At 54.2% G+C, this 26398-nt stretch overlaps 1 protein-coding gene across 1 annotated transcript in view; it reads right to left on the reverse strand.

The window, feature by feature from the left end:
* COPA (COPI coat complex subunit alpha) overlaps positions 1 to 26317 on the reverse strand; it is a gene marked incomplete at its 5' end in the record, with an annotated part of 28575 nt that extends 2258 nt beyond the window's left edge. Inside the window, 29 exons of the mRNA XM_041407488.1 lie at positions 790 to 951; positions 1368 to 1478; positions 2192 to 2378; positions 2995 to 3131; positions 3330 to 3398; positions 3538 to 3615; positions 3731 to 3840; positions 3925 to 4014; positions 4926 to 5049; positions 5650 to 5738; positions 6396 to 6491; positions 6573 to 6762; positions 7736 to 7882; positions 8537 to 8699; positions 9773 to 9911; positions 10936 to 11021; positions 11435 to 11574; positions 12309 to 12391; positions 14726 to 14801; positions 15502 to 15568; positions 15915 to 16065; positions 17708 to 17790; positions 17880 to 18015; positions 18986 to 19085; positions 19845 to 19954; positions 21621 to 21730; positions 23132 to 23208; positions 24844 to 24924; positions 26244 to 26317. Of these exons, the coding sequence (XP_041263422.1) occupies positions 790 to 951; positions 1368 to 1478; positions 2192 to 2378; positions 2995 to 3131; positions 3330 to 3398; positions 3538 to 3615; positions 3731 to 3840; positions 3925 to 4014; positions 4926 to 5049; positions 5650 to 5738; positions 6396 to 6491; positions 6573 to 6762; positions 7736 to 7882; positions 8537 to 8699; positions 9773 to 9911; positions 10936 to 11021; positions 11435 to 11574; positions 12309 to 12391; positions 14726 to 14801; positions 15502 to 15568; positions 15915 to 16065; positions 17708 to 17790; positions 17880 to 18015; positions 18986 to 19085; positions 19845 to 19954; positions 21621 to 21730; positions 23132 to 23208; positions 24844 to 24924; positions 26244 to 26317 (3266 nt within the window). The remainder of the gene's footprint in view (positions 1 to 789; positions 952 to 1367; positions 1479 to 2191; positions 2379 to 2994; positions 3132 to 3329; positions 3399 to 3537; positions 3616 to 3730; positions 3841 to 3924; positions 4015 to 4925; positions 5050 to 5649; positions 5739 to 6395; positions 6492 to 6572; positions 6763 to 7735; positions 7883 to 8536; positions 8700 to 9772; positions 9912 to 10935; positions 11022 to 11434; positions 11575 to 12308; positions 12392 to 14725; positions 14802 to 15501; positions 15569 to 15914; positions 16066 to 17707; positions 17791 to 17879; positions 18016 to 18985; positions 19086 to 19844; positions 19955 to 21620; positions 21731 to 23131; positions 23209 to 24843; positions 24925 to 26243) is intronic.
* Positions 26318 to 26398: the final 81 nt, after the last annotated feature.

Below are 26398 nucleotides of genomic sequence, written 5' to 3' on the forward strand. Positions count from 1 at the left end.
GGGGGTTTGGGGACAGGGACACCTCAAAAAGGGTCACAGTGGGGGTTTGGGGACAGGGACACCTCAAAAAGGGTCACAGTGGGGGTTTGGGGACAGGGACACCTCAAAAAGGGTCACAGTGGGGGTTTGGGGACAGGGACACCCCAAAAAAGGGTCACAACAGGGTTTGGGCACAAGAACACCCCAAAAAGGGTCACAGCGTGGGTTTGGGGACAGGGATACCCCAAAAATCGTGTCACAGGAAGGGTTCCACACATGAGGGCCTCAACTCAGGTTTGGGGACAAGGACACTCCAAATAAGGGTCACAGTGGAGATTTGGGGACAGGGATACCAAAAAAAGGGTCACAGTGGAGATTTGGGGACAGGGACACCCCAAAAAGGGTCACAGTGGGGGTTTGGGGACAGGGACACCCCAAAAAGGGTCACAGTGGGGGTCTGGGCACAAGGACACCTCAAAAAGGGTCACAGTGGGGATTTGGGGACAAGGACACCCCAAAAAGGGTCACAACAGGGGTTTGGGGACAGGGATACCCCCAAAATCATGTCACAGGAAGGGTTCCACACATGAGGGCCTCAACTCAGGTTTGGAGACAAGGACACCCCAAAAAAGGGTCACAGTGGAGAGATTTGGGGACAGGGACACCTCAAAAAGGGTCACTGGGGATTTGGGGACAAGGATACCCCAAAAACTGTGTTTCCCAACTTGAGGCCTCACCTGAGGACCTCACCTTGAGTTTGGGGACAGGGCCATTGGGGACATTTGGGGACAGGGCCATTTGGGGTCTCACCTGCTGGGCCACCTCAGGCTTGGGGCCGAGCTCGAGCAGGCGCCGGGCGAAGGTGGCGGCGCTTTTGAAGTTCTTGAGCTTGAAGAAGAGGTTGAGGGCGGTGCGGAGCACCAGGATCATGTGCACGGGCTGCAGGTTGGAGTGCGTGAAGTAGGCGGCCATCTGCCAGGGAAAGCAGGGGTTAAAATCCTTGGGAATAATGGGAATTGTGACAGGGAATCCCTCTTCTCCCTGTTGTGTTTGCGTTGAAGGCAGAATTCCAAATTTCCAGTGAGGTTTTTACCACCTCAGGAATCTTACATTTTCCCCTCAGGAATTCCTTGTTTTTCCCCTCAGAAATTCCCACATTTTCCCCCTCAGAAATCCCACATTTCCTAGTCAGAAATTCTGTGGTTTTCCCCTCAGTAATCCACTCATTTCCTCCCTCAGGAATTCCTACATTTCCCCCTCAGGAATTCAGTGTTATCCCCCTCAGAAATTCCCTCATTTACCCCCTCAGGAATCCTGCACTCCCCCCCTCAGGAATTCCATGTTTTCCCCTCAGGAATTCCTTATTTTTCCCCTCAGGCATCCCTCACCTCACAGATCCTTTTCTGTTGCTCCAGCGTCTCCTTGGGCAGCTTCTTCCTCTCGATCTCCATGGACAACCCCACGATGTATTCCCGGCATATGGCGACCAGCTGCTGCGCCTGTGGGACAAAACTGGGGATCAAACCCTTCCCTGGGGATACCCCGGGATCGGGATGGGGAAACCCACGTTTCCTCCCTCAGGAATCCCACAGTATCCTCCCCAGAAATTCCCACATTTCTCCCCTCATGAATCCCTCATTTTTCCCCTCATGAATTCTCACATTTTTCCCCTCAGGAATTCTGTGTTTTCCAAGGCAGGATTCCCACATTTCCCCCTCAGAAATTCACACATTTCCCCCCTCATGAAACCCACATTTCCCCCCTCAGGAATTTGACGTTTTCCAGGTCAGGAATCCCACATTTCCCCCACTCAGGAGACCCATATTCTCCCCCTCAGGAATTCGATGTTTTCCAGGTCAGGAATCCCGTATTTCCCCCCTCAGGATTCCCACACTTTCCCCCTCAGGAATTCCATGTTTTTCAGGGCAGGATTCCCACATTTCCCGCCTCAGGAATTCCCACATTTCCCCCTCAGAAATTCCCACATTTCCCCCTCAGGAATCCCACATTTCCCCCTCAGGAATTCCATGTTTTTCAGGGCAGGATTCCCACAAATTGCCCCCTCAGGAATTCCCACATTTTCCCCCTCAGAAATCCCCCATTTCCCCCCTCAGGAATCCCGCGTTTTTCAGGGCAGGATTCCCACATTTTCCCCCTCAGAAATTCCCACATTTCCCCCTCAGCCATCCCACCGGGATGATGCCCCCCTGACCTCGGCGATCTCCTGCTTGTTGTCCACCACCAGCAGGGGCACGCTGAGCAGGATCAGCCGAAATTTCTCCACGGCCTCCTCGAACTTGCCGGCCGTGGTCAGCTGGTAGCAGAGCTGCAGCCGCTGGATCAGGTCGTTCAGCTTCAGCCCCACGGCCGGCAGCGCGTTCTTCAGCCCGGCCTCTTTCCTGGCACCCCGGAAATTCCGGATTTAGGGGTGCAGGCCCGGTGAGGGTGGGGTGGAATTCCAGGGATGGGAATGCACCTCCCTGAGGCCCTTCCAATGGTTCCCAACGCTTTGCCATGGAAAAATTCCCCCGAATATCCAACCTAAACCTTTCCTGGTGCAACTTGAGGAGTTCCCTCTCATCCCGTCCCTGTTCCCTGGGATCAGATCCCAAATTCCCCCTGGAAGATCCCAAATTCCCCCTGGATTCCCCTTTTCTCCAGGCTGAGCCCCCCCAGCTCCCTCAGGATTCTCCATTCCCTTTTCCAGCTGCTCCAGCTCCATTCCCTGGACACTTCCCAGCCCCTCATTCCACGAGGATCCAGCCCTGGCCATTCCCTGGATTTTGCCCTGAGCTCAGCCCCAAACGCATCTCTGCCCCCCACAATTCCCACTCTCTCCACGAACCAGGAATTCCGCCTCCTCCCCATCCCTGGAGCCGCCCAAGGAATTCCTGGGATTCTGAGCCTCCAGCTCAGACTGGCTGACCTCATTCGCCCCCCGTAAATCCGGGATTTCTCCCCAGGAAGAGCCCGGAAAACCCCGGGAAGGTGGGAGAGGCGCGTCCCAGTGCTCACCAGTTGCGGTGCGGGTATCCGTACATGGCGGGGAGGCTGGGAAGCGCCTGGAACGTCGTCCGGCCCCGGGAGAAGGTCTGCAGGAAGAGCTGCTTGTAGGGCCCGAAGTTGGTCACTCCCACCTGGTCATGGAGCAGCTGAGGGCGAAAAAAAATCATGGATTGGGTCGGGAAAACCCGGATCAGGCAGCGCCGAGGCCTCGCTCTGGCTCGCATCCACAGGAAAATGGGGATGGAATATTCCCAGATGGAAGCAAAGTGAGGATTCGGGGTGGAGCAGGCAAAGTAAGGGGGAAAGGAGGCGTTTTTCCATTAAAAGTTCCATGGAAAACTCACCCTCATGGCTGTCTCAAAGGATCCTGCCAGGATGTGATCCACGGGGAGCTGGGAATTGTTGCACCACACCTGGGAAAGAGGGAAGGGAATCCAGGTGGGATTGGGATGGGCAGAGTTCCCACAATGGGCTCAGAAATCCCAAAAAACCCCAAAAAATGAAGGGAAAAGGAGGAAATTCCCGGTTTTTCGAGGAAATCCAGGATTTTACCTGGGCTGGGCTGGTGCCTTTGGTGGGGGGCACAAAGAATCCGTCCTCAGCCGTTCCTGCGGGGCCGGCGGGGACATCCTGAGGGAAAATCCCAGAATTCCAGCTGAAATCCGAGCTGGATGATCCCACAGAACATTCCCTGCTTCCCGAATTCCCAAGGAACTGGCACTGGGATGCCCCAGGATTCTCCTACCAGCTCAGGGGGAAGATCCAAATCTTCTTCCACCTCCCATCCTCCTCCTTCCTCCTGGCCTTTTCCCGTTCCTTCCTCTCCGAATCCTTCCCCAGCATCCACAAATCCATCTGCAGGGAGCAGGGAATGTCAGAGGGATCCCACGGGCACGGGGCAATGCGGTTTTCCCATGGAAAATTCCAGGATTTTCCCACCTTCATCCAGCTGCAGCTCGGCGTCCTCGCCCCAGCCCTCGGTGCCCACGGCGTCCATGTCGATGTCAGCAGCCAGGGCTCCTCCTTTCCCTAAAAAAGAAAACCAGGGAAAGACCCTCAGGAAAGAATTCCATGAGGGAAAAACCCCACCCTGCATCTTGGGGTGGGATTTTGCAGAATTTTGGGATTTATGAGGGTGAAGGAGAGCTCCAGGGTCATGGGCTTCATCCCCAGAATTCCAGGGATTCCTCAGACACCTCCAGGGATGGGATCCAACCCTCCCTCAGCCCCTTCCGATGCTTCCCAACCCTTTTTCCATGGAAAAATCATCCCAGATTTCCAGCCCTGGCACAGCTCGAGGTTGTTCCCTCTTGTCCTGGCCCCATTCCCCAGGATCAGATCCCAAAACCCCCTGGCAGATCCCAAATTCCCCCTGGATCCCCCTTTTCTCCAGGCTGAGCACCCCCAGCTCCTTCAGGATTCTCCCTGTGCCTGGAATTCCCTTTTCCAGCTGCTCATTCCATGACTTCCCACACCTGGACATGGCTCTGGCCATTCCCAGGGGTCAATCCCAGTCCTGATCCCATTCCTAGGGGTCAATCCCAGTCCTGATCCCATTCCCAGGGGTCAATCCCAGTCCTGACCCCATTCCCAGGGGTCAATCCCAGTCCTGATCCCACTCCCAAGGGTCATTCCCAGTCCTGATCCCATTCCCAAGGGTCATTCCCAGTCCTGACCCCATTTCCAGGGGTCAATCCCAGTCCTGACCCCATTCCCAGGGGTCAATCCCAGTCCTGACCCCATTCCCAGGGGTCAATCCCAGTCCTGACCCCATTCCCAGGGGTCAATCCCAGTCCTGATCCCACTCCCAAGGGTCAATCCCAGTCCTGACCCCATTCCCACCCCGCTGGCCTCACACCCCACCTCCTCCCCGGCCTTCCAGCCCTTTTCCCCCCCATTCCCAGCCCGTTACGGGTGCTCGGATCCCGGGATGTGCTGACCTTTCCCGGCGATGGAGCCCTCGAAGAAGCCCTTGGACACGGTCAGCAGGGGCCAGTTGGTGTCCAGGGGCAGCACCGGCGCCGGCGGCTGCAGCAGCCGCGCCTCGGGATCCACGGCCGGGATCTGCGACACGCCGGGAAAACGTCGGCACGCGCCAGGAAAACCCCGCTCCTCGGGATCCCGGGAAAGAGCTGCCTTTCCCGGATTCCTGGGGCTTTCCAGGAGTTCTCCCCGCTGGATCCCACTGTTCCCAAATTCCAGGAGTTTCCCAGGAGCCCCCATCCCCTCCTTCCTGAATTCCTGGAGTTTTCCAGGAGCCCCCATCCCCTCCTTCCTGAATTCCAGGAGTTTTCCAGGAGTTCTCCCCGCTGGATCCCACTGTTCCCAAATTCCAGGAGTTTCCCAGGAGCCGCCATCCCCTCCTTCCTGAATTCCAGGAGTTCTCCCCACTGGATCCCACTGTTCCCGAATTCCTGGAGTTTCCCAGGAGCCCCCATCCCCTCCTTCCTGAATTCCAGGAGTTTTCCAGGAATTCTCCCCGCTGGAACCCACTGTTCCCAAATTCCAGGAGTTTCCCAGGATTTCCTCCATCCCCACCATTCCCTCCTTCCCAAATTCCAGGCGTCTTCCTCCCATCCCAAATTCCCGGAGTTTCCCAGGATTTCTCCCATGCCCATCCCCTCCCTCCCTCCCAAATTCCCGGCGTTTTCCCGGCGTTCCCACCGTCTCCTTCTCGGGATCGAAGGATTCCCGCAGGCTCTCGGCCTCCTCGTCCAGCCCGTGCGTGGCGGCTGTCAGGAACGCCAGGGATTCTGGAAAAACGGGAATGGCCATGGGAATAACGGGAAACACTGGGAATAACCATTGGAATAACAGGAATGACCACAGAAATAATGGGAAATACTGGGAATGACCACGGGAATAATGGAAATACCGGGAACAGCCACTGGAATAATGGAAATAGTGGGAACAGCCATTGGAGTAACAGGAATGACCATGGGAATAATGGGAAATACTGGGAATAGCCATTGGAATAATGGGAATAACCACTGGAATAATGGAAGTGCTTGGGGATCCAAGAGCCTTTCCTGAGCTCCCAGGGCAGAATTCCCATTGGGAACGACTCCCCGTGCCTGGAATTCCCTTGGGAAGGACTCCCTGTGCTCAGAATTCCCTTTAGGAATAACTCCCCATGCCTGGAATTCCCTTTGGGAATGACTGCCCATGCCCCCAGCCCTCGGAATTCCCTTTGGGAATGACTGCCCGTGCCCCGAGCCCTCGGAATTCCCTTTGGGAATGACTGCCCGTGCCCCGAACCCTCGGAATTCCCTTTGGGAATGACTGCCCGTGCCCAGAACCCCCGGAATTCCCTTTGGGAATGACTGCCCGTGCCCAGAACCCTCGGAATTCCCTTTGGGAATGACTGCCCGTGCCCCGAGCCCTCGGAATTCCCTTTGGGAATGACTCACTCTGGCCGCAGTTCCGCAGGATCCGCACCCTCTCGGCCACGTCCCCCAGGTACAGCGCGTTCTGGTAGTGCCCGCTCATGTCCTTCCGGATCTCCGCTGCACCGGGGGAAAACCGGGAATCAGCCGCCATTCCTGGCCCCCCCCCGCCCCGTTCCCGCCGGGAACGCCGGCACTCACCGATCTTCATCATCTTGCGGAGCTTCTCCAGGTTGCCGGTGATGAGGTAGAGGAAGGAGAGGCGGTCGAAGTTCTTGGTGCGCTGGTAGCACATCTCCACCACCTGGTGGTTGCCCTGCAGCAGAGCCACCTCGCCCAGCTTCTCCCAGCAGCCCTTGTCGTCCAGGGCCTTGGCTGCCTCCAGGGCGATCTGCTCCCAGGGAATTCCGGGGTCAGAAGGATCGGGAATGGGGTTAGAGGGATCGGGAATGGAGAATGGGAAGGGGGATTCTGGAATTCTGGGATTGGAACAGGGATGGAGGCAGAGCCACCTCGCCCAGCTTCTCCCAGCAGCCCTTGTCGTCCAGGGCCTTGGCTGCCTCCAGGGCAATCTGGTCCCAAGGAATTCCGGGGTTAGAGGGATCAGGAATGGGGTCAGAGGGATCGGGAATGGGGTTAGAGGGATGGGGAATGGGGTCAGAGGGATTGGGAATGGGGTTAGAGGGATTGGGAATGGGAGCAGAGGGATCGGGAAAGGGGTCGGAGAGATCGGGAATGGGGTCAGAGGGATGGGGAATGGGGTCAGAGGGATCGGGAGTGGGGTCAGAGGGATCGGGAATGGGGTCAGAGGGATTGGGAATGGGGTTAGAGGGATTGGGAATGGGGTCAGAGGGATTGGGAATGGGAGCAGAGGGATCAGGAAAGGGGTTGGAGGGATCAGGAATGGGGTCAGAGGGATGGGGAATGGGGTCAGAGGGATCGGGAATGGGGTTAGACGGATGGGGAATGGGGTCAGAGGAATTGGGAATGGGGTCAGAGGGATTGGGAATGGGGTCAGAAATGGGGAATGGGAGCAGGGATGGCAGCAGAACCACCTCCCCCGAGAGCCTCTGTCATCCGGCGCCTTGGCTGCTTCCAGGGCAATCTGTGCCAGGGAATGTCCCAAAAACATCCCAAAACACCCAAAACCCAACTTCCCAGGACACCCCAAGACACCTCAGAACGGCCAGAAATGCCCCAAAACATCCCCAAATCCCCCAGAATCTGCTGAGGCAGCCCCGTGCCCGCGTCGCCTCAGAGCTGCCACGCTCCAGGGCCAGGCTGAAGCGCGTTTTCCCCAAAACACCCCAAAACACCCCAAAACGCCCCAAAACGCCCCGGAAGGTCCCGAAAGCCGGCGTCACCTCGATGTTGCCGCACTCCAGGGCCAGGCTGAAGCGCGTTTTCTCGTCCTTGACGAAGTGCAGGGCCACCTCGGGGTAGCCCTTGCGCTGCAGGTACGCGATGATCGACTGCCCCACCAGCTTGGCGTTCCGCACCATGTGCAGCACCTGCGGGGCGGCCCCGGAATCCCTGGGAAAGGCTCTTCCCAAAATCCCTCGGGAAAGGCTTTCCCAAAATCCCTGGGAAAGGCTCTTCCCAAAATCCCTCAGGAAAGGCTCTTCCCAAAATCCCTCAGGAAAGGCTCTTCCCAAAATCCCTCCGGAAAAGCTCTTCCCAAAATCCCTCGGGAAAGGCTCTTCCCAAAATCCCTCGGAAAGGCTTTTCCCAAAATCTCTCGGGAAGGGTTCTTCCCAAAACCCTCAGGAAAGGCTCTTCCCAAAACCCCTCAGGAAAGGATTTTCCATCCCTGGGAAAGGCTCTTCCCAAAATCCCTCGGGAAAGGCTTTTCCCAAAATCCCTGGGAAAGGCTTTTCCAGCCCCTATTCCCAAATGCTCCAGCCCCTATTCCCAAACCCAGAATCCTCAGGAAAGGCTTTTTCTATTTCCCTCCATTCCCAGATTTCCTGACCTCATCATACTTCCTGTTGATGAGGGCGAGTTTGAAGCAGAACTCAGTGGAGTCAATGCTGAGCACGCGGGGCCGGCACTCCCGATCTTGATCCCCCATTCCCAACCCCATTTCTCCACCAATCCCAACCCTGCTTTTCCCCCATTCCCAATCCCGTTTTTCCCCACATTTCTCCATTCCCAGATTTCCTGACCTCGTCGTACTTCCTGTTGATGAGGGCGAGTTTGAAGCGGAACTCGGTGGGGTCGATGGTGAGCACGCGGGGCCGGCACTCCCGGTCCAGGCAGTAGACGTTGTTGCCCTTCACCCGCGTCACGTAGATGGGCAGGTCCAGCGTGCGGATGATCCCGTGATCCCTGTGCCGGGCGACATTCCCGGCGGGAATTCCCGGTGAGAACTCCCGGCCGTCCCGGGGAGCTCCGGGGGGACATTCCCGGCGGGAATTCCCAGCCATCCCAGGGAGTTCCAGGGGGACATTCCCGGTGAGAATTCCCAGCCATCTCAGGGAGTTCCAGGGGGATATTCCCGGTGAGAATTCCCAGCCATCCCAGGGAGTTCCAGGGGGACATTCCCGGCGGGAATTCCCAGCCATCCCAGGGAGTTCCAGGGGGACATTCCCGGCGGGAATTCCCAGCCATCCCAGGGAGTTCCAGGGGGACATTCCCGGCGGGAATTCCCAGCCATCCCAGGGAGTTCCAGGGGGACATTCCCGGCGGGAATTCCCAGCCATCCCAGGGAATTCCAGGGGGATATTCCTGGTGAGAATTCCCCGCCATCCCGGGGAGACGCTCCCAGTAAGAATTCCCAGTGAGAATTCGCGGTGAGAATTCCCAGGAAGTTCCAGGGAGATATTCCCGGTGAGAATTCCCAACCACCCCAGGGAGTTCCAGGGCAACATTCCTGGTGAGAATTCCTGGCTATTCCAGGGAACTTCCAGCCATTCCAGGGAACTCTCAGCCATCCCAGGGAGTGACCATCCCAGGGAACTCCTGCCTATCCCAAGGAATTCCTCACCATCCTAGGGAATTCCCGACCATCCCAGGGAACTCCTGGCTATCCCAGGGAGCTCTTGCCTATCCCAAGGAATTCCAGACCACCCCAGGGAAGTCAAAGCCATTCCAAGGAATTCCCGGCCATGCCGGTGACAATTCCCGGCCATCCCAGGCAATTCCTGACCATCCCAGGGAGCTCCTGGCCATCCCAGGGAATTCCTGCCATCCCAGGGAGCTCCCGGCCATCCCAGGGAATTCCAACCATCCCAGGGAATTCCTGGCCATCCCAGGGAATTCCAGCCATCCCAGGGAACTCCAGCCATTCCAGGGAACTCCCGCCATCCCAGGGAATTCCAGCCATCCCAGGGAACTCCCGCCATCCCAGGGAACTCCTGCCATTCCAGGGAATTCCCAGCCATCCCCGGCGCAGGGCTGACCCCGAGGTGACGGCGTATTTGATGTGGTTGCTGGTGGTGTAGATGAAGACGCCGCTCTCGTCCCAGGCGCCGCTCTTCACCCGGATGTTCTCGTGGATCTGGCACAGCGACTCCAGCTTCCGGTTACAGATCAGGATGGCTGGAACGGCGGGAATGAGGGGATGATGGGAACGGCGGGAATGAGGGGATGAGGGAACGGCGGGAACAAGGGGATGAGGGAATGGCGGGAACGACGGGAACAGCGGGAACGAGGGGATGAGGGAACGGCGGGAATGAGGGGATGATGGGAACGACGGGAATGAGGGGAACGAGGGAATGGCGGGAATGACGAGAACGAGGGGATGAGAGGATGAGGGAACGGCGGGAATGAGGGGATGATGGGAACGGCAGGAACGATGGGAACGGCGGGAATGAGGGGAACGAGGGGATGAGGGGATGAGGTAACGGCAGGAATGGCGGGAATGACGGGAACGAGGGGATGAGGGGAACGGTAGGAATGAGAGAATGGCAGGAATGAGGGTATGAGGGGAACGGCAGGAATGACAGGAACGACAGGAATGAGGGGAATGACAGGATTATGGGAATGAGGGGAATGGCGGGATTAGGGGAATGGCGGGAATGAGGGGAATGGCGGGAATGAGGGGATTATGGGAACGGCGGAAAGCAGGGAATGACGGGAACGGCAGGGATTGCAGGAATGACAGGAGTAACGGGAATTACAGGAATGGGATTGAGAACGGGGATCGGGATGGGAACGGGGATGGGGACAGGGATGGGAATAATGGGAACGAGAATGGGAATTAGAGGAATGGGAATGAGAACGGAGATCAGGATGGGAATGGGGATGGGGACAGGGATGGGGATGGGGATAGAGATCAGGATGGGAATGGGAACAGGGATGGGAATGGGGATGGAATGGAGATCAGGATGGGAATGGGGATAATGGGGATTGTGGGAATGATGGGAATGGGGATGGGAATAATGGGAATAAGAATGGGAATCAAAGGATTGGAGTGAAAATAGAGATTGGGATGGGAATGGGAACAGGGATGGGAATGGGGATGGAATGGAGATCAGGATGGGAATGGGGATAACGAGGATTGCAGGAATTGCGGGAATTATGAGAATGGGAATGGGGATGGGAATCTTGCCCCAGCGCTCACCGTGCTTGGCCAGCAGGGCCACGTGGGACATGTCGGCCGACCAGATCACGTACTTCACCTTGGAGATCTTCACCGAGGCCAAAGTCCTGGAAAAACCCCGGATCCGGGATCAGGGAACGGCCCAAAACCCAGCCCCAAAATCTCCAGGATCCCAAAAACCCCCGGCAGCTCCCAAAAACCCCCCGCAGATCCCAAAAACCCCCCGCAGATCCCTTCTCCAGCCCTTCCTAGCTTTCCACAGGAACAAGAAAGATTCGGGGTGGGAAAAACAGGATTTGGGATCAAAAAAGGATTTGGGGTGGAAAAAGCGGGATTTGGGAAGGGAAAAGGCAGAATTTAGGGTGAAAAATAGAGGATTTAGGGTGGAAAACCCCTAGGATTTAGGGTGAAAAGAACCCAAGATTCAGAGGGAAAAAAAACCAGGACTCGGAGCAGAAAAAGCAGGATTTAGGTGCGGAATTCCTGGAAAATTCCAGGAAAATTCCCAGAAAGTTCCCACCTTTTCTGCTGGACGTCGAAGAGGGTGATGGAGTCGGAGTCCCTGAGGAGCAGGTTCCCGGTGCCCGCGTAGAAAATCTCGTCGCAGTTGGGAACCGGAACCTTCTTGGTGATCTCGTTCTTCAGGTTCTTGATCAGGATCTGCCCCCCGGGAGGAGAATTCCCAGGTTTTGGGGGGAATTCCCAGGTTTTGGGGGTTTTTAGGGAAAGCAGGGAGGTTTCTGTGCCCTTTGGGCTGAAGCAGAGTTGGGTTTTTCCAGGATTTCTCCCCTTTTTTTGAGGGTGTGCAAAGAGCTGGGTTGGGAATTGGGGTTTTCCTGGAATTCCAGGATTTTGGAGGTGGGAAAAGCCCTCCAGGAGCATCAAACCCAACCCAAATCCCAGGAATCCCTCAGACACCTCCAGGGATGGGGATCCAACCCTCCCTCAGCTCCTTCCGGTGCTTCCCAACCCTTTTTCCATGGAAAAACCATCCCAGATTTCCAGCCCTGGCACAGCTCGAGGCCGTTCCCTCTCGTCCCGCCCCATTCCCTGGGATCAGATCCCAAATCCCCCCTGGCAGATCCCAAACCCCCCCGGATCCCCCTTTTCTCCAGGCTGAGCCCCCCAGCCCCCTCAGGATCCTCCATTCCCTTTTCCAGCTCCTCCAGCCCCGTTCCTGGTTTTCCCAACCTTTTGTTTTTTGGGATCAGGCCCCTCTGGATCTGATCCCCGTTATCCCCATCTCCCTCTTTTCCCAACCCTTTTTATTTGGGATCAGGCTTCCCTGGATCCAATCCCCGTTACCCCAATTTCCCCAACCCTTTTCCCATTGGGATCAGCCCCCCTGGACCCCCATTATCCCAATTTTTCCCATTTTTTTCCCGGGATCTCACCGAGTGCATCCTGTCCAGGACGGCGAATCGGTTCCGCGCCACCCACACGGCCGTGAGCCCCGAGGAGCGCTTCCCCTCCGGAGCTGGGACCCCAAAAAAACCGGGATCAACCCGGGAATCCATCCCTCGGGATGGGATTGATGGGATAGGAATTACAGGATGGGATTGGGATTTATGGGATGGGATTGATGGGATGGGATTGGGATTGATGGGATGGGATTGATAAAATGAGATGGGATTGATGGGATGGGATTTAAAGGGTGGGATTGGGATTTATGGGATGGAATTGATGGGATGGGATTTAAAAAATGGAATTGGGATGGGATCTGTGGGATGGGATTTAAAGGATGGGATTGGGAATTATGGGTTGGGATTGATGGGATGAGATGGGGTTTAAAAGATGGGATTTAAAAAATGGGATTGGGATTTGTGGGATGGGATTTATGGGATGGGATTTAAAAGATGGGATTGGGATTGATGGTGTGGGATTGATGGGATGAGATGGGATTGATGGGATGGGATTTAAAGAATGGGATTGGGATTTATGGGATGGGATTGATGGGATGAGATGGGATCTATGGGATGGGATTTAAAGAATGGGATTGGGATTTATGGGATGGGATTGATGGGATGAGATTGATGGGATTGGGATGGGATTTATGGGATGGGATTGATGGGATGAGATGGGATCTATGGGATGGGATTTAAAGAATGGGATTGATGGGATGGGATGAGATTTATGGGATTGGATTTAAAAGATGGGATTGGGATGGGATTTATGGGATTGATGGGACGGGGTGAGATTTATAAAATTGGATTTATAGGATGGGATTGGGATGGGGCTGGGATGAGATTTATGGGATTGATGGGACAGGATGGGACGGGATTGGGATGGGAATAAGGGATCCATGGGATTTACAGGACTGGGATTCAGGGATTGGGATGGCATCAATCGGATTGATGGAATGGGGTTCAAGGGTTGGGATGGGATCAATGGGATTGATGGGATGGGATGAGATTTATGGGATTGATGGGACAGGTCTGGAAGGGATTGGGATGGGAATAAGGGATCCATGGGATTTACAGGACTGGGATTCAGGGATTGGGATGGCATCAATGGGATTGATGGGATGGGGTTCAAGGGTTGGGATGGGATCAATGGGATTGGGATGGGATCAATGGGATTGGGATGGGATCAATGGGATTAATGGGATCAATGGGATTGGGATGGGATCAATGGGATTGGGATGGGATCAGTGGGATTGGGATGGGGTTCAGGGGTTAGGATGGGCTCTGGATTTCCCCTGGATTCACATCCCAGAATCCCAGAAGTTTTGGGATCAGAAGGGACCCTAAATCTCCTCCCATTCCATGGGACAATCCCCCCAACCCAGGCTGCTCCAGCCTCTGATATTCCACAAAAATCTGGAATTTTCAGCCAGAAAAGGCCCTGAAAATCCCCAAAATGTGGAACTCGAGGGGCTTCCCCCAAAAATGTGGAACTTGAGGGATTTTTCCCAAAACTGTGGGACTTGAGAAATTTTTCAAAAAAATAAAGTGGAATTTGAAAGATTTTTTCCCCAGAAAATTCATGGATTTGAGGGATTTTTCCCAAAAACTCAGGATTGGAGGGTTTTCTCCCCAAATCCTTCCCGAGGCCGGGCCCTTTTCCTCTGGCAGCAGAATTTTCCCTTTTCCCTCATTTTTTTTGGGACCCAGCTGCTCCTCCATCAAATCCAGAGATTTGATTGATCTTCCCAATATCCCAGCTGGAAAAACTTCCCAAAAAAATGATTTTTTTTTTTTTTTCTCCCCGTTCTTTGCCTCCAAATCCACCCCAGCAGGGAAATATTCCCTGCTCCAAACCCTCCGGAATCCATAAATCCCTGGAAAAGGCCCCAAATCCATCATTCCTCCCTGGCAGGGGGAGCAGCTGGGATTTAAAACCAGGACAAAAATCCAATAATTTGGGAGTTTTCATCCCGTTAAATCAAGGCTTGGAATCGTAAATTCCTCCCCCTACAAAAAAAAAAAAAAGAGAAAAAAAAAATCTCGAAGGTGCCAGAAAAGGAAAACAAAATAATTCCTGGAATTGTCATTTTTAAAGGGTTTTTTTTGTGGATGAAACGTCCCAAAAATCCGCCTGAGATCCATCAAGTTTGGACAGAGCCAGGAAATCTCCAGCTGGGAGGAAAATTTGGGAAGGGAAAGGAGAATTCCTGATAAAATATGGATGGGGGGGCTGGAAAAGTTTGAATTTTTCAAGGGGAAAGGGGAAAGCTGCCAAAAAATCCGTGGAAAAAAAACCAAAATTTGGGGTTAAAAAAGGGGATTTTTGGGGATAAACGAAGGGAAAAACGGAGGGGGGGGTGGGGATGGGAATTCCTGGGATTTTTGGGAGCTCAGGCCACACCCACCGTCGGGATTTTGGGAATCTGCATCCTTGGGAATGGTGTAGAGGTCGTAGGTGCTGTTCTCCAGGTTGCTGGCTCGCTGTGGGATAAAACCAGGGCACTTTAGGGGTTTTCCCAAAAAAAATCATGGAATTTAAGGGATTTTCCCCCCAAAAAATGGAATTTAAGGGATTTTCCCTCCAAAAAATGGAATTTAAGGGATTTTCCCCCCAAAAAAGGGAATTTAAGGGATTTTTTTCCCCCCCCAAAAAAATGGAATTTAAGGGATTTTTTTCTCAGGAAAAAGAGAAATATGAGGGATTTTCCCATTTAAAAAAAAATGGGGGGTTTGAGAAATTTCCTCCCCACCCCAAAAAAGTGGAATTTGAGGGATTGGGATTTTCCCCCCTCCCCAAAAAAAAATCAGGGATTTGAGGGATTTTTTTCTCCCAAAAATCAGAGATTTGAGGAATTTTTCCCCAAAAAATCACGGATTTGAGGGACTTTTTTTTTCCCAAAAAATCAGGAATTTGAGGGATTTTTCCCCCCAAAAAATGTGGAATTTGAGGGACTTTTTTTTTCCCAAAAAATCAGGGATTTGAGGGATTTTCCCCCCAATAAATCAGGAATTTGAGGGACTTTTTTTTCCCCCAAAAATCAGGGATCTGAGGGATTTTTCCCCCAAAAAAATGTGGAATTTGAGGGATTTTTCAGAGGAATGAAGTGGGATTGGAGGTTTTCCCCCAGAGTCAGGGATTTGGGGGATTTTTCCCAAAAAAACCCCGGATTTTGGGACTCACAGTGCAGAGCAGCACGGAATTCTCAGCTGGGTTGTAGCTCATGCTGAACACCGGGAACTTGGAGCCGCTGGAGAGGGAAAAAAGGATTTTAGGGATTTCAGGGTGGATTTTGGGATGGATTTTGGGGCGGATTTTAGGGTGGATTTCGGGGTGGATTTCAGAGATTTTAGGGTGGATTTCGGGGTAGATTTCAGGGACTTTGGGATGGATTTCGGGGTGGATTTCAGGGCGGATTTCAGGGTGGGTTTCGGGGCGGATTTCAGGTATTTTGGGGTGGATTTCAGGGTGGATTTCAGGGATTTTGGGGCGGACGTCAGGGAGGTTTCAGGGATTTCAGGGCGGATTTCGGGGCAGGTTTCAGGGCGGATTTCGGGGCAGGTTTCAGGGATTTCGGGGCGGATCTCGGGCCGTGCCTGCGCAGCTGCATGACGGCCACGTCGCGGGAGCTGCCGAAGTCGAGCTGCCGCAGGAAGCGATCCTTGACGTAGAACAGAGAATTGCCGTGCACGGCCAGCGCCGGCCGCTCCCGCTCCAGCTTGAACACCAGCATGCCCCCGTCGTGCCCTGGGGAAACAGCCGGAATTACAGCCGGAATGTCGGGAGAAACAGCCGGAATTACAGCCGGAATGTCGGGAGAAACAGCAGGAATGTCAGGAAAAACAGCTGGAATTACAGCCGGAATGTCGGGAGAAACAGCCAGAATTACACCCAGAATGTCAGGAGAAACAGCCGGAATTACAGCCAGAATGTTGGGAGAAACAGCCACAATTACAGCCGGAATGTCGGGAGAAACAGCCGGAATGTCGCGAAAAACAGCCAGAATTACAGCGGGAATCCCAGGGAAAAACAGCCGGAATGTCAGGGGAAAACAGCCAGAATTACACCGGGAATTCCAGGGAAAAACAGCTAGAATTACAGTGGGAAGTACACTGGGAATCCCAGGGAAAAACAGCCGGAATTACAGCAGGAATTACAGCAGGAATTACAGGGAAAACCACCCAGAATAACAGCTGGAATCCCCAGGAAAAACAGCCGGAATTACACTGGGAATTACAACCAGAATTACAGCCAGAATTCCAGGGAAAAACACCCGGAATAACAGCCAGAATGCCAGGAAAAACACCTGGAATTACAGCAAGAGTTCTGGGGAAAACTACCAGGAATTTGGGATGGAAATAGGAGAGAGAAAAGGGAACGGATGCCCTGGGGTGAAAAACAACCAGAATTCCAGAAAAAAACACTGGGAATTACACCCGGAATTCGGGGTTCCTGGAGAAACCTGGAGTTCCTGAGAGTATTTCAGGGTATCCCAGCCGGAATTTCGGCATTCCTGGCCGGAATTTGGGGACTCCCAGCTGGAATTTGGGCATTCCCAGCCGGAATTTGGGCATTCCCGGCCGGAATTTGGGGACTCCCGGCCGGAATTTGGGGATTCCCGGCGGGAATTTGGGGATTCCCGGCTGGAATTTGGGGACTCCCAGCTGGAATTTGGGCATTCCCAGCCGGAATTTGGGCATTCCCGGCCGGAATTTGGGGACTCCCGGCCGGAATTTGGGGATTCCCGGCGGGAATTTGGGGATTCCCGGCTGGAATTTCCAGCTGGAATTTGGGGAATCCCGGCCGGAATTTGGGGAATCCCAGCTGGAATTTGGGGAATCCCGGACGGAATTTGGGGATTCCCGGCTGGAATTTGGGGACTCCCAGCCGGAATTTGGGGATTCCCAGCCGGAATTTGGGGACTCCCGGCCGGAATTTGGGGATTCCCGGCGGGAATTTGGGGATTCCCGGCCGGAATTTGGGGACTCCCAGCCGGAATTTGGGGATTCCCGGCTGGAATTTGGGGACTCCCAGCTGGAATTTGGGGACTCCCAGCCGGAATTTGGGGATTCCCAGCCGGAATTTGGGGACTCCCAGCCAGAATTTGGGGATTCCCAGCTGGAATTTGGGGAATCCCGGACGGAATTTGGGGATTCCCGGCTGGAATTTGGGGATTCCCAGCTGGAATTTGGGGACTCCCAGCCGGAAATTGGGGATTCCCGGCCGGAAACTGGGGATTCCCAGCCAGAATTTGGGCATTCCCAGCCGGAATTTGGGGACTCCCAGCCGGAAATTGGGGATTCCCGGCCGGAAACTGGGGATTCCCAGCCAGAATTTGGGCATTCCCAGCCGGAATTTGGGGACTCCCAGCCGGAATTCCCGGACTCACCAGCAGCGAAGAGGTTGAGGTTGGGATGCGCCGCCAGCACCCAGAACCGGTCGTGGTCGCGCCGGAACGTTTGGACGCCGGTCCTGGGGGGGAAAAAAATCCGGGAATTTTGGCAATCCCGGGAATTCCTGAGCTCGCCGAGGGTCACTCCCCTCCCCCGGGGGGCACTGACCGCTTGGACATGTCCCACACCCGGATGCTCTTGTCCTCGGAGTTGCTGAGGATCAGCTCCTGGCGCGGGTGGAAAACAGCGCAGGAAACGTTGTTGTAGTGGCCCCGGCACGTGTCCACCTCCCAGGCCTTGGACTCTGGGATTTGGGGGGAAATCCAGGGAAAAAACGGGGAAAATATTCATGGAATGGGGAGAAACGGCAGGGAATGGGGAGAGATCTCAGGGGAATGGGGAGAAAGGATGGGGAAATGGGAAAAAACGGCAGAGAAAGGGAGAAACCAGCTGTGGTCACCTCCTGTGGCTTGGATTCTGGGATTTGGGGGGAAATCCAGGGAAAAAACGGGGAAAATATTCATGGAATGGGGAGAAACGGCAGGGAATGGGGAGAGATCCCAGGGGAATGGGGAGAAACTACAGGGAAATGGGAAAAAAACAGAAGAGAAAGGGAGAAACCAGCCCTGCACATGGTCACATCCCAGGTCTTGGATTCTGGGATTTGGGGGGAAATCCAGGGAAAAAACGGGGAAAATATTCATGGAATGGGGAGAAACGGCAGGGAATGGGGAGAGATCTCAGGGGAATGGGGACAAATGATGGGGAAATGGGAAAAAATGCCAGAGAAAGGGAGAAACCAGCCCTGCTCGTGGTCACCTCCCAGGTCTTGAACTCTGGGATTTGGGGGGAAATCCAGGGAAAAAGGTAAAAAAAAATTATGGAATGGGGAAAAGCAGCAGGGGAGTGGGAGAAGTGGGGAAAGAGCCCAGGGAAAAGGGAGGAATGGGGGAGAAAAACCAGGGAAATGGGAGGAATGGGGGGGAAACTCCCCAAGATTGGGGAGAAAAAACAGGAAAACGCCGGGAACGGGGGTGATTCCCACTTTTCCCCATCCCAGCCAGAATCCTGAGTGGGGAAAGAGCCCAGGGAAATGGGAGGAATGGGGATAAAACCCCTGGAAAATGGAAGGAATGGGGGGGAAAACTCCCCAGTATTGGGGAGAAAAAACAGGAAAACGCCGGGAACGGGGGTGATTCCCACTTTTCCCTATCCCAGCCAGAATCCTGAGCCTTTTTCCTGGTTTTTCCCATTTTTTCCTGTTTTTTGCTCACCGTTCATCCTCCAGATCTTCACCTGGCGGTCGTCGGCCCCAGACACGATCAGGGGCATGGAGGGGTGGAAGGCAGCCCAGTTCACCCCCCGGTCATGGCCCTGGAAAAGTGGGAATGAGGGGAAATCCCGGGAAAAAGGGCCGGGGATGGGGGGAAAACGGCAGGGAGTGGGGGAAATCCAGGGAAAAATGGCACAGAATGGGGGAAATCCAGGGAAAAAGGGGCAGGAATGGGGGGAAATGGCAGGGAGTGGGGGAATCCAGGGAAAAAGGGGCAGGAATGGGTGAGAATCCAGGGAAAAATGGCTGGGAATGGGGGAATCCAGGGAAAAACAGCCAGGAATGGGGGAAAAATCCAGGAGGAATGAAGAAAATCCAGGGAAAACCACAGGGAGGGGTGGGGAAAAAACCCCAGGAATGGGGGAAATCCATGGAAAATGGCAGAGATTTGGGAATCAGCCACAAAAACAGGGGAAAAAGCAGGAAAATGTCTCTGGAATCCATCCCCAGGACAGGGATTCAAGCGGGAAGGATTCTGTGGATTCCCCAGGGATTTTCATGGATTCCCCAGGGATTTTTATGGATTCCCCAGGGATTTTCATGGATTCCCCAGGGATTTTCAGGGATTTCCCTGGATTCCCCAGGGATTCCCCAGGGATTTTGGGAAGAGGGGCAGATTTCAGGGCAGGTTTCAGGAATTTCGGGGCGGATTTCGAGGCGGGTTTCAGGGATTTCGGGGCGGATTTCGGGACAGGTTTCAGGGATTTCTGGGCGGATTTCGGGGCGGGTTTCAGGGATTTTGGGGCAGATTTCGGGGCAGGTTTCTCAGGGATTCCCCAGGGATTTTGGGAAGCAGGCACCTCCAGCACGTGTTTGACCACGGCGTCGGTGGTGCCGAACAGATCCACGCCGGTGATGCCGCGCACGTCCGACTCCACGGCCCCGGGGGACAGGTTCTTCTTCCTGAGGCCTGGAGAGCAGGGAAAAACCGGGAAAAACTCGGGAAAAACCCGGGAAAAACCACGGGAAAAACCACGGGAATCAGCTCCTGGATCCAGCAATTCCAAGGGTTTCTTTCCTCAGATTTTTCCCACTCCGAGGGGATCTCCGGAGGTTCTCCAGGGATGGGATCCAACCCTCCCTGAGCCCCTTCCGGTGCTTCCCAACCCTTTTTCCATGGAAAAACCATCCCAGATTTCCAGCCCTGGCACAGCTCGAGGCCGTTCCCTCTCGTCCTGCCCCATTCCCTGGGATCAGATCCCAAATCTGATCCCAAATCCCCCCTAGCAGATCCCAAATCCCCCCAGATCCCTCAGGATCCTCTGTTCCCTTTTCCAGCCCCTCATTCCCGGCTGTGCCAGAATTTTTTGGGATCCCTCACCAGGAGGTATCCCACACCCATTCCCATTCCCTGTTTTCCCATGGATTTTTCCCTGGAATCTCACCAGAAATGTCCCCCACCCTCACAGCCTGGTCCATCCCACTCCCATTCCCATTTTTTCCCTGGAGTCTCACCGGAGATGTCCCACCCCCGTTCCCATTCCTGTTTTCCCATGGATTTTCCCATTTTTCCCATTTTATCCCTGGATTCTCACCGGAGATGTCCCACACCCTGACAGCCTGGTCCATCCCACGCCCATTCCCAGTTTTTCCCATGCATTTTCCCATGGATTTTACCATGGATTTTCCCGGTTTTCCCTGGAGTCTCACCGGAGACGTCCCAGACCCTGACAGCCTGGTCCATGCCACTCCCATTCCCAGTTTTTCCCACTCCCATTCCCATTTTTTCCCGGTTTTTCCCTGGAATCTTACTGGAGATGTCCCACACCCTCATGGCCTGGTCCATCCCACACCCATTCCCAGTTTTTCCCATAGATTTCCCCTGGAGTCTCACCGGAGATGTCCCACCCCCGTTCCCATTCCTGTTTTCCCACTCCCATTCCCATTTTTTCCCGGTTTTCCCTGGAGTCTCACCGGAGACGTCCCAGACCCTGACAGCCTGGTCCATGCCACTCCCATTCCCAGTTTTTCCCACTCCCATTCCCATTTTTTCCCTGGAGTCTCACCGGACATGTCCCACCCCCATTGCCATTCCTGTTTTCCCACTCCCATTCCCAGTTTTTCCCGGTTTTTCCCTGGAATCTTACTGGAGATGTCCCACACCCTCATGGCCTGGTCCATCCCACACCCATTCCCTTTTCCCGGTTTTTCCCTGGCCTGGAGTCTCACCGGAGATGTCCCACCCCCATTGCCATTCCTGTTTTCCCACTCCCATTCCCAGTTTTTCCCACTCCCATTCCCATTTTTCCCCGGTTTTCCCTGGAATCTCACCGGAGATGTCCCACACCCTCCTGGCCTGGTCCATGCCACTCCCATTCCTGTTTTCCCACAGATTTTCCCATTTTTCCCATTTTTTCCCTGGATTCTCACCGGAGATGTCCCACACCCTCACGGCCTGGTCCATCCCACTCCCATTCCCAGTTTTTCCCACTCCCATTCCCACTTTTTCCCACTCCCATTCCCATTTTTTCCCTGGATTCTCACCGGAGATGTCCCACACCCTCCTGGCCTGGTCCATCCCACTCCCATTCCCAGTTTTTCCCACTCCCATTCCCATTTTTCCCCTGGAGCCTCACCGGAGATGTCCCAGACGCGCACGGTCTGGTCCAGGCTGGCCGACACCACCAGGTCCTCGCTGGGGTGGAACTGGGCGCACATCACGTAGTGGTTGTGCCCCGTCAGGACGCTGATCCCGAAATCCCGACACAATTCCGTGAGAACGGCCCGGACCCCCGCAGCTCCGGCCCCGCCCGCTCCCGGGGGTTGGGAATTGTGGGATCCCCTGGGATGGGGAGCACCCAGGGATGGGGAATCCATGGAATTCCCTGGGCGGGATGCAGGGGTGGTCCCTGAAATCCCAAGAAAGCAGCCCAGGGAATCCGGGAATCCTGAAATCCCAAAGAAATCCCACCCCGATTCCAAGGGAGGGACATTCCCACCATCCCAGGGATGGGGAATCCATGGAATTCTCTGGGTCTGGGAGTTCTCTGCCCTCCCAGGGATGGACTGATCCCAGAATCCCAGGGAGGATTTATCCCGGAATCCCAAGGAATCCCAGGGGAGGACTGATCCCAGAATCCCAGGGAGGATTTATCCCGGAATCCCAGGGAATTCTGGGGATTGCAAGGAAGAATTGATCCCAAAATCCCGAGAGAGGAATAATCCCAGAATCTCAGGAGAGAACTGATCCTAGAATTCCAGGAAAACCCACGAAAGGGTTTATCTCAGAATGCCAAAATCCCAAGAATCCCAGGGAAGGGTTTATCCCAGAATTCCAGAATCCCAGGGCATCCCAGGCAAGGTTTATCCCAAAATCCCAGGGAAAGGTTTATCCCAGATTTTCAGGGAATCCCAGGAATCCCAGGGAAGGATTGATCCCAGAATCCCAGGAATCCCAGGATGCCAGGGAAGGATTGATCCCAGGATCCCGGGAATCCCAGGGAATCCCAGAATCCCAGGATCCCAGATTTCCATAGAATCCCGGGAATGCCAGGGAATGCCAGGATCCCAGGAATGCCAGGAATGCCAGGATCCCAGGAATACCAGGAATCCCAGGAATGCCAGGATCCCAGGAATGCCAGGGAATGCCAGGATCCCAGATTTCCACAGAATCCCGGGATCCCAAGAATCCCAGAATCCCAGGAATGCCCGGGAATGCCAGGATCCCAGGAATGCCCGGGAATGCCAGGATCCCAGGAATGCCAGGAATCCCAGAATCCCAGATTTCCACAGAATCCCGGGATCCCAGGAATCCCAGAATCCCAGGAACGCCAGGATCCCAGGAATCCCAGGAATCCCAGGAACCCCAGGGAATCCCAGGATCCCAGGAATGCCAGGATCCCAGATTTCCATGGAATCCCAGGATCCCAGGAATGCCAGGATCCCAGGAACCCCAGGGAATCCCAGGATCCCAGGAATGCCAGGATCCCAGATTTCCATGGAATCCCAGGATCCCAGGAATGCCAGGATCCCAGATTTCCATAGAATCCCGGGGAATCCCAGGAATGCCAGGATCCCAGATTTCCATGGAATCCCAGGAATGCCAGGATCCCAGATTTCCCTGGAACCCCGGACCCCCGGGCCTCACCAGACGCAGGTGCGGCTCTGCCAGTTCCACACGCGGATGGTTTGGTCGTCGGAAGCGCTCAGGATCCAGGGATATTCCTGGGAAAAAAAAAAAACCTGGGATTGGGGCGTGGAGAGATCCCAGCGCCGGGAATTCCTGATCTCCCAGGGGAAAATCCTCTGGGAAGGGATGGAGTCCCGGGAATGGATTCCCACACTGCAGATTCCCGTTGAAAAATCCCCCCCTTGGAGATGGCCAGGAAGGAATTCCCAGGAAAGCAGGATTCCCAGGAAAGGGATTCCCACTGGAGGAGATTCCCAGGAAAATGAGGATTCCGTGACAAAAAATTCCATGGGGAGATTCCCACCAGAAGCTCCCAGAACCCCAGAATTCCCAGGATAACCCTGGATTCCCAGAACCCCAAAATTCCCAGGAAACCCCAGAATTCCCAGGATAACCCCGGAATTCCCAGGATAGCCCTGGATTCCCAGAACCCCAAAATTCCCAAAATAACCCCGGAATTCCCAGGATAACCCTAGATTCCCAGAACCCCAGAATTCCCAGGAAACCCCCCAAATTCCCAAGATAACCCTGGATTCCCAGGAAAGCCCCAGAATTCCCGGGATAACCCTGGAATTCCCAGGACCCCAGAATTCCCAGGATAACCCTGGAATGCCCAGGACCCCAGAATTCCCAGGCTACCCCCAGAATTCCCAGGATAACCCTGGAATGCCCAGGACCCCAGAATTCCCAGGCTACCCCCAGAATTCCCAGGATAACCCTGGAATGCCCAGGACCCCAGAATTCCCAGGCTACCCCCAGAATTCCCAGGATAACCCTGGAATGCCCAGGACCCCAGAATTCCCAGGAAATCCCCCAAATTCCCAAGATAGCCCTGGATTCCCAGGAAAGCCCCAGAATTCCCGGGATAACCCTGGAATTTCCAGGACAACCTTGGATTCCCAGAACCCCAAAGTTCCCAGGAAACCCCCCAAATTCCCAGGATAACCCTGGAATTCCCAGGACCCCAGAATTCCCAGGATAACCCCAGAATTCCCAGGATAACCCTGGAATTCCCAGGACAACTCTGGATTCCCAGAACCCCTACATTCCCAAAATAACCCCGGAATTCCCAGGACCCCAGAATTCCCGGGATAACTCCAGAATTCCCAGAATCCCGGAATTCCCAGGAAACCCCCCAAATTCCCGGGATAACCCTGGATTCCCACAACCCCAGAATTCCCAGGAAACCCCCCAAATTCCCAGGATAACCCTGGATTCCCAGAACCCCAGAATTCCCAAGAAAACCCCAGAATTCCCGGGATAACCCTGGAATTCCCAGGACAACTCTGGATTCCCAGAACCCCTAAATTCCCAAAATAACCCCAGAATTCCCAGGACAACCTTGGATTCCCAGAACCCCAGAATTCCCAGGAAAACCCCAGAATTCCCAGGATAACCCCGGAATTCCCAGGACAACCTCGGATTCACAGAACGCCAGAATTCCCAGGAAAACCCCAGAATTCCCAGGATAACCCTGGAATTCCCAGAATCACAGAATTCCCATGAAACCCCCCCCAAATTCCCAGGATAACCCCAGAATTCCCGGGAGAGCAGACTCCCACTGGGGAATGCCAGAACTCCCGGATTCCCAGGACAAGCCTGGATTCCCAGAGCCCCCCGGAATTCCCAGGAAAACGCCGGAATTCCCGGAATTCCCGGCTGCCCCTCACGTGGTGGAAGAAGGTGGTGCGGATGTAGTCCAGGTGTCCCAGCAGGGTGAAGAGGCAGCGCCGCAGTTTGTAATTCCAGACCTGCAATCCCGGGGAAAAATCCAGGAAAAATTCCCGGAATTCCCAACTGGGACAGGCCCAGCTCCACCCCAGGGGGCAGCAGCACGGAATTCCAGCTTTTTTTCCAGGAATTTTCCCCGTTTATTCCCAGATTTTTGCTCCGTTTTCCCATTTTAATCCAATTTCTAGTCCTGGATTTCTCCCCTCCCAGTCCCAATTCCCAAAATTTATTCCCACAAATCCTGGGCTGGGAAGGATCCCAGGGCTCGTCCCAGCCCTTCCCAGGTTCTGGGTTTTTGGGGGAAAAAATAACAAAAAAATGGGGGAAAAAGAGAAAGAAAAAGGGAAGAAAAATGAGAAATAAATGGGGGAAAATATGGGGGAAAAATGGGGGGAAAAGGAGGGAAAAATGGGGGAAAAAAGGGAGGGAAAAAGGAGGGAAAAAGGAGGGAAAAAACGGGGGAATGGAGAAAAAATGGGGGAAATGGGGGGGAATGAGTAGAAAGAATGGCCAGAGGATTCTGGAAGAATCTGTGTGCTCATGGGAAGCAAAATTGCTCTTTTTCTTGTAGCATTGAATACAATTTCTCACTTAACTGCTGTTGCAGGACTTTTCAACGTCTGTAACAAGGGAGTTGAAGTTTTGCCTGAAATTGTCTGAACCTCATCAATTTGTGCAGAATGTTAAGATTTTACAGCTCTTGGGATTAGGTGGTTACATTGCAAATGGTTCCAAATCCTGTACTGGGAACTTGGTTTTAGAAGCAGCAGCAACCTGGCTGGCCTTGGTAACCTTATGAAAAAAAGTGATTCGGCCAATAATTGTTTTGGCCCTGCAAATGCATAGTGAAGAAGCTTGATAGAGTTTTTAGGAATTGGAGCTAGTTACCTGAGAGCAACACCTAAAATAAAGGGAATTGGAAGTCCAACTGCATCCTTGTTCATTCATGTGGCAGCCAGGGTGAAAATGGGGGGAAAAATGGGGGGAAAGGGGGAAAAAAGGGAGGAAAAAAGGAGGGAAAAAGGGGGGAATGGAGAAAAAATGGGGGAAATGGGAGGGGAATGGGGGGAAAAGGAAAGAAAATGGGGGAAAAGGGGAAAAAAATTGGGAAAAAATGTGGGGGTAAAGGGGGGGGAAAGGGGGAGAAAATGAGGGGGAAAATGGGGAAAAAGGGGGGGAAAAAAGGGGGAAAAATTGGGAAAAAATGTGGGGGAAAATGGGGGAGAAAATGAGAGGGAAAGGGGGGGAAAAAGGGGGCAGAAAAAAGGGGGGAATGGAGAAAAACTGAGGGGAAATGGGGAGAAAAAACGGGGAAAAAAGGGGAGTTGGGAGTGCCCACCTTGATCTTGTAGTCGTCGCCCCCCGACACGAAGAGCGGCTGCTGCTTGTGGAAATCGATGCCTCGCACGGGCCCTGGGACGGGAACCCGGAATTCCTTGGGAATTCTCCTCCCAGCCTTGGGGCAACTCCCCTGAATCCCTGGGAACTTCCCCC

The sequence above is a fragment of the Onychostruthus taczanowskii genome, unplaced genomic scaffold, assembly GCF_017590055.1.
Source record: "Onychostruthus taczanowskii isolate IOZ18803 unplaced genomic scaffold, ASM1759005v1 scaffold266, whole genome shotgun sequence".
Taxonomy (NCBI): Eukaryota; Metazoa; Chordata; class Aves; order Passeriformes; family Passeridae; genus Onychostruthus; species Onychostruthus taczanowskii.